Source organism: Cervus canadensis, chromosome 9 (assembly GCF_019320065.1).
Source record: "Cervus canadensis isolate Bull #8, Minnesota chromosome 9, ASM1932006v1, whole genome shotgun sequence".
NCBI lineage: Eukaryota > Metazoa > Chordata > Mammalia > Artiodactyla > Cervidae > Cervus > Cervus canadensis.
Genome location: NC_057394.1, coordinates 5,454,794 through 5,462,287, shown reverse-complemented (window position 1 = coordinate 5,462,287; position 7,494 = coordinate 5,454,794). Strand labels below are relative to the sequence as shown.

General features: G+C 49.0%; 1 protein-coding gene across 1 annotated transcript; it reads left to right on the top strand.

The window, feature by feature from the left end:
* The first annotated feature begins 308 nt into the window (after positions 1-308).
* Positions 309-2,618, top strand: LOC122447040 (ferritin light chain-like). The gene is made up of 2 exons (XM_043477335.1): positions 309-462; positions 2,089-2,618. Exons 1-2 carry the CDS (start codon positions 309-311, stop codon positions 2,616-2,618), a joined length of 684 nt encoding a protein of 227 aa, XP_043333270.1.
* Positions 2,619-7,494: the final 4,876 nt, after the last annotated feature.

The following is a 7,494-nucleotide window of genomic DNA, read 5'->3' as shown; positions in this document are numbered from 1 at the left end:
TTCTTGACTACAAACTTGTTCTTATTCAGCGTGAGTCATGCCATACAAATTAATGTTGTCTCCTAGACGTGCAATTCTGGGTAGTCGATGCCAAAGGCTCTTTTCTAAAAGGAGCAAAAGGAGCAGATTATACGTCAAGAAATCTCATCAGGTCATGTCAAACTCAACTCAGGCTACAACTGACCCAGCCCTGTGCCATATTTTATCATTATCATACACCCCGGCTCAGTCATTCTGCCCTTAGGTGTCCAAAGGTACTCAGAAAACAAGACAACTTCATTAAGATTGGCACACCACCAGAAGTCCAGATGCTGAATGCAGCGGGCACGGAAGGGCTGGCTGGCACACGTATCCGGCTCATGAGACCGCCGGGGCGACCAGCAGTCAGGAGGCATGAAGGACATGTTGATGGAGGAGGGGGCAGGCTGACGGCACAGAAGAGGCGGCTGCTCAGCGAGCTGCGTGATGGACACGGATGTTTAGAAAGAGCCCGGCGCTCTCCCCAAGTCCTTTCTTACGTATCGCCTACCTGCCCTTCATCACAATGCGTGCTAAGTCGCTTCAGGCGTGTCTGACTCTGTGCAACCCCATGGACTGTAGCCCACCAGGCTCCTCTGTCCCTGGGATTCTCCAGGCAAGAATACTGCAGTGGGTTGCCATGTCCTCCTCCAGGGGATCTTCCCGACTCAGGGATCGAACCCACGTCTCTTGCGTCTCCTGCATTGGCAGGCGGGTTCTTTACCATGATAGCCACCTGGGAAGCCCGGATCACAATACTCAGGGTGAATCTCACATGTGCTTCCACCAGGATTAGCAAAATGTATAGTGACCTTGAAGCAAGGATCCTGTGGGGCTCCTGGGCAAGGAAGCCTTTCTTTTTTACATTTTATTTAATTCTGTAATTTGTGGCTTCACTGGGTCTTCACTGCGTGCGTGGACTCTTCATTGAGGCAAGCGGGGGCTTACTAGTTGTGGCTCAGGCTTGGTTGCCCCCTAGCAGGTGGGCTCTCAGCTCCCCAACCCAGGATCGGACCCACGTCCCCTGCATTGGAAAGCAGATTCTTAACCACTGAGACACCAGAGAAGTCCTGTCCCCCAGATTCTTGTAGGGAAAATGCTCCAGCCTCCATGACCTTCCCTGAGTCCCAAAGGGCAGACTTGAACTGTCAGGCTAATCAGGGAAGGGAGGAGAGTGCAAAGACCAGGGAAGAGCAGTCAAGAAACAGACAGCCTCTGCCTCTGCCTCAGGACCAAGATGCTGGGAAAGATGGAGGGCAGGAGCAGGAGAAGGGGACGGCAGAGGATGAGATGGTTGGATGGCATCACTGACTCGATGGACATGAGTTTGAGCAAACTCTGGGAACTAGTGAAGGACAGGGGAGCCTGGCGTGCTGCAGTCCGTGGGGTCCCAGAAAGTGGGGCACAACTGTGTGGCTGAACCACTAGGGGATACACATAACATTATCTTTAAGCTCTTTATAACGCTAAAACTCCCAGCAAATGGAATTTCTCCGCATTCCAGACAGAGAAGAGCCCCTGAGGCCAGATTAAAGGAGTTTAGGCCCTGTGGTCATGGTTTAGTCACTAAGTCATGTCCAACTCTTGTGACCCCGTGGACTATAGCCCGCCAGGCTCCTCCATCCATGGGATTCTCCAGGCAAGAGTACTGGAGTTGGTTGCCATTTCCTTCTCCCAATCCAGGAATCAAACCCAGATCTCCTGGATTACAGGGAGATTCTTTACCAACTGAGCTACAAGGGAAGCCCCTCGGCACACCCGAATCTCATCAGGAACCCTGCCCTCAAACCATTGCTGTAAAAACTCACCAAGGCTTCCCGGGTTGGGGCATACGGCTTTGGAGGGCAGGCGCTCGCCCAGGGCCCCCTTGCACTCGGCATTCCCGCAGATCTCTGTCTTGCTTCGACAGTGCTTGGACAGACCAGACCCAGGGACACCCCTTCCTCCAGCCTCCGACCACACTGGGACCTTCTTTCCAGCCTCAGCCTTCGGAGTCAGCCCCTTAGCTGTCCTCCAACACCCGGAGCAGCCAACTCCAGTTATTGAGCTTAACTCCTTGTTACCGATCAGCCGTGAGTTTCCAGATTCACCTGGATTTTCCCCCCGAGGTGGAGGCCGTCATCCAGCACCTTCTGGACCTGCATCTGCAGGCCTGCCGCACCTACCTGTCTCTGGGCTCCCCTTTCAACCGCAAAGTTGTGGCTCTGGATGACTTGGGCGAGTTTTTCTGCAAGTTGGCCTTGGAGAAACTCGAGGGTACCAATACCCTCTCCCCAATGCAAAAGCAGAGCAGTGGCTGTGCCCCCTTCCTGGAAGTGGAGAAGCTTTCCCACATGAGTAGGGCACAGCCCAGGACGCTCGAGGACGCCCTGCTCATAGAGAAGAACCTGAAGCAGGCCCTTTATGATCTGCGTGGCCTGTTTTCTGCCTGTGCAGGCCCCCGCTTCTGTCACTTCCTGGAGGTCTACTTCCCCAGCGAGGTGGTGAAAGTCATCAGGAGGATGGGAGACCACCTGACCAACCTCCGCAGGCCGACTGGTCCCCAGGCTGGGCAGCGTAAGTATCTCACCTGCAGGAGGCCAGGAGCCTTTGAGGAGTGACCCCCACCCCACCTCCAATCTCAGGGCTTCTGCGTGAAGCCTCTCACTGCAGCCACTGTTGTTCACTCAGTCGTGTCTGACTCTTGGCAACCCCACAGACAGCAGCACCCTAGACTTCCCTGTCCACTATCTCCCCGAGTTTACTCAAACTCGTGTCTGTTAGTCAGTGATGCCATGTAACCATCTCATCCTCTGTTGCCCCTTCTCCTCCTGCCCGCAATCTTTTCCATCATCCGGGCCTTTTCCAATGAGTTGGCTCTTTGCATCAGGTGGCCAAAGATTTGGAGCTTCAGCATCTGTCCTTCCAAAGAACATTCAGGGTTGATTTCCTTTACGATTGACGGATTTGATCTCCTTGCTGTTAAAGGGACTCTCAAGAATCTTCTCCAGCATCATAGTTTGAAAATGTCAATTTTCAGCACAAAGTCCAACCTTCACAACCTTACATGACTACTGGAAAAACCATACCTTTGATTATATGGACCTTTGTCAGCAAAATGATGTCTCTGCTTTTTAAATATGCTGTCTAGGTTTGTCATAGCTTTTCTTCCAAGGAGCAAGCATCTTGTAATTTCATGGCTGCGTTCACTGTCCACAGCGATTTTGGAGCCCAAGAAAATAAAGCTACTAGGCAGCTTTTTAACACCCTGGAGGCTTTTCCCAAGCCTTGGATCAAATGGAAACAGTAAAGTTAAAAAAAAAAAAAAAAAGCCAATTGTGGGAAAAGCAATAAAGCTATTCTTCTTCACCCAAAACTGTCTCCAAGATTTGATTCAGTACTGGTGCACAGAGGCTGAGGTTTTGGCGTCAACCTCAGGGGGTCAGGACCAGAATTCATACTAGGACCTGATCTTTTGATCCAGAGAGCCTACACTTCCCAGACTATTTGAACGAACAGTGCACAGATAAAATACTACAGTACTTTCTTTGGTTTGTATTGGTATTGAAAAATGGCTTCAATTCTCAAAATTCTGTTTTGAACAACAATGAGAATTAGGAAAGAAGAGTGAAATATGATTACGTATTTGTGAGTACTATGCTGCTCAGTCACTCAGTCGTGTCCAACTCCTTTTGACCCCGTGGACAGTAGCCCACCAGGCTCCTCTGTCCATGGGATTCTCCAGGCAAGAATACTGGAGTGGGTTGCCATGCCCTCCTCCAGGGATCTTCCCGACCCAGCGATCAAACTCACGTCTCTTGTATCTCTTGTATTGGCAGGCAAGTTAACACTAGTGCCACCTGGGAAAAGCCCAGATTAAATATTCAGGTGACCTAAACCTACCCGGATAAATAAGGTGGAGTTACTATAACAAATCATTGACTGAATATCTTCTTTGGGTATATAAAGAGTGACTAGATACCATCCAAAAATATAATAAACTAAAAAATATAATGAAAAGCAGAGGGTAAATAAGTAACTTCCCAGGTGTTTACCACCCAAACCATCTTGTCATGTAGTCACCTCTAAGTATCAGTGGTGGAGGTCTGCACCAACTGGCCGCTACACTAGCTACTTTCAAAAACTCAGAAAGGAAATCCTTCTGAGTCTTGGTTTTGCATCTGTAAGAAGGGGCTTCCCCAGTGGCTCAGTGGTAAAAACAACAAAACCCACCTGCCAACGCAGGAGACATAAGAGACGCAGGTTCAATCCCTGGGTCAAGAAGATCTCCTGGAGGAGGAAATGGCAACTCACTCCAGTATCCTTGCCTGGAGAATTCCATGGACAGAGAAGCCTGGTGGGCTACAGTCCATGGGGTCACAAAGAGTTGGACACAAGTTAGCAACTTAGCTCTCTTGCTCGCTTCAATAGCAGGATTGTGTGAGATGACTCAACTGGAGTGAATTTGGACGTGAGTTTCTCCTCGCCATTCAGAGTGAGCTTTGTTTGAGTGGAAATGGAAACCTTTAGAGAATGCCATCAGAACTCGGGATAGGGACTTCCCCGGTGGTCCAGTGGCTTATGACCCTGCACTCCCGACGCAGGGCGCCTGGGGTCAGTCTGTAGTCAGGGGACTAGATCTCGCAGATTGCAATTAAAGATCCCGCATGCAGCAACTAAGACCCAGCCAAATAAATTTTTAAAATATCTAAGAAGATTGGATAGTTTCATCATAAATTATCAGTATCTGATCCTAGGCTTTCAAAGTATAGTGCCTAAAAACTGCAGCAGGTTTTGCAAAAATATAGTTAAAGATCTGTTCATTTCACTTGGGGCCTTCAGGTAATTTGCCAGTGTTATCCGAATCTAACATGGCCCGAGAAGAAAGGAAAGGTCGATGGATGTCCTGAGGCAGTTTTTATTTATTATTTAAGGAAATTAACTTATTTTCCATCCTTTTGTGTTGACACAGAATATTGCTTTTCCAAATAATTGCTTATAAAATTTACTATTATGCATAAATGGCATAGGTTAAGTCTTAAGGATTTTTGAACCACAGGACGAGAACGTATTTTTCCCCATGGTTCCTGAATACAAAGCAATGAGGAACTGATCTGAAGATTAGAGGAGGACAAACAGGTGAAAACACAAGCTTGCCCTTGACATTCAGCGTTTGTGCCAGACGCAGGCAGCTCCAGGGAGATTGTAAGTTCACGCATGAGTGTAGGATGGCTGGAGACACTGCATAAATCAGGGTTTTTTTTATCTCTCTGTGTCTCCTTCATTCATCAGTCTCTTTATCTTTCTGGAAAATTGACTCGCATCACGACCCCTTCTGGAATCCCTGCACATCCCTATGTCCTTCTCTGGGCCCTGAGAACCAGAGACCTCCGCTCCAGCTTTATGACAAGTCTGCTTCTGATAGTGATGCAAACTGGAACAAACAGTATACCACCAGGAACGCAGGCAGCCTGAGATGGAAGTGATTATTTGGACCTCATTTTGAACCTCACTAAGTACAGGGGCTTGGCTCCGCTTTAAGTCTTGCAAATAAAATAAAAAAATAAAGACCCCAAAGCTGCAGGCCTGACTTTCTTTGAACTTCAAGTCCTACCTGAACGCGGCAGCTAGTTCCCATAGTCACAGACAGGTCAGGAATTTGATTGTCTCGCATTCCTCAGAATTTATGGCCTTCATCATCATGAATGAGATCATTCAAAGGAGCACTCCCCCAGCAAGAGTTTCGAGAGTTATTACCCAGCATCTGTTAGCGCTAATGGCTGGAGAATGCCTGTAGCAATTCAAGATGCTCCTGTATGCATCGATGTATAAAAAGCAAGGCCAGATCCTTCTTAAACTTGACCTGGACATATCCCTTGATAAACAATCCCAATAACTGGAGCAAAACTGAAGAATTATCAGAACACATGCTCTCTCGGTTATCCTGTCCTGCTGAGGTTTGAGCAGCAGGTGAAGAGGGAAGGCTGGGAGGAGTCCAGATCGGGACGTGTTTGGAGGCCTGAGCATTAGGCCAGGTGCTGCCCTCCCCAGCCCCTCCCATCACCAGAAAGACTCACCTTCTCCCTGCAGGTTGAGCCTTGCCCAGCCTCAGAGGCAGTGCTGGCCCAACCTGGCTCATGAGAGCAACAAGAAGACCTGGGCAGGAAGCCAGTCCATTCGACACGTGTGCCTCGCGGCGTGTGTGTTAGAGCCCAAGGTTCACGTGGATACCCGGGAGGCCCACGGAAGCCACGTTCCAGGTCACAGGGAAGTTCGCCTGCAAAGCGTATGTCTCTACGTGATGTTTACCCTTCCACCTCTTTCTCTTTCGCGCACACACACACACACACACACACACACACACACACACACACACACTCGAGCTCTTAGCAGAAGAACATTGGAGCTCAAGCTAGGTAGGCCAAGCATTCTCATGGCAGGCCAGACGTAGCATCCCCAGAATTCAAGGAAGGCTAGGGGTGGTTGAGTGGGCACCCAGGACTGGAGAGGCGGGACCTGACCTCGGGTGTGAGTCATGACCGAGGCTCGACCGCAGAGTCCCACGCTGGGGATCAAGCGTCCTGGGCGACGTGCTGAGAGATTCCTCAGCAGCATCTAAGCAGGTAGGAGGGCTTGGGGCATAGACGCACCAGCGGAAGAACACAGGTAGAGAAGGAGAAGCGTCACATGGGAAATCGTGCAGACAGACACGTGCCCCTCAGCTTTGCTACTTTATGATTCCTTCGTGTATTAAGTAGTTTCTCTCATCAGCTGCTGCTTCTAATAATGGAGCAGACTGTATCCAAATTGCTGATGATTAACCTGGATAGTGCAGAAGCATGATGCCTAGTGAATAACAGGCCCTTAGCGGACACCAGTCCATCGTCCTCAACCCACCTCCTCCGCTTCTGCTGCAATCCCTGGTTTCAAGTAGGACTGGTGTCCGGTGTCAAAGTGCCTAAGACCTCTGATGGATCAGTGGGAAGACACCCAGGCTCTCACAGGTACATAGGCAGCTCATTAACATAACTGCTGAACACAAGTACCCCTCCCTCCAAAAGTCCAGTCATTTCCGGTGTAAGATATAAAGGTAGGTTCACATAAAATGGAATTCACAGCTAAGATGAAAAATTCAGTTGGGTGTCATTTTAAACACCAAGACGTCACGGCCACTGGAGTTATGAGATAGCTTGGATATTCTGGTGGAAGATGCAGAAACCTCAGAGGCCAGGGGACCCAGTCCCCATCCTATAACATTACATATGGTTTTAACATCTGTGCCAAACACTTTCCACAAAGCCCTCCCCTCCACTGTACGCTCATGTATCCAGGCATTCTTCCAGAAAGTTCTCCCAGGAAACTTTCAGAAAGCTGATTACTCTTAGGTTGAGATTTAAAAGATATTCAGATCTTCCTGGCTTGTGTAGCAACTAGTGAACATGAAGTATCATCTGAGATAGAGATCTTTATAAAAATTGTACACATGGAGACAACACG

Coding starts and splice junctions, on each gene's coding strand:
- LOC122447040 (XM_043477335.1), top strand. CDS start 309: ATGCTGAATGCAGCGGGCACGGAAGGGCTGGCTGGCACACGTATCCGG. Junction 463..2,088: donor GCGGCTGCTCAGCGAGCTGC/GTGATGGACACG, acceptor GTTACCGATCAG/CCGTGAGTTTCCAGATTCAC.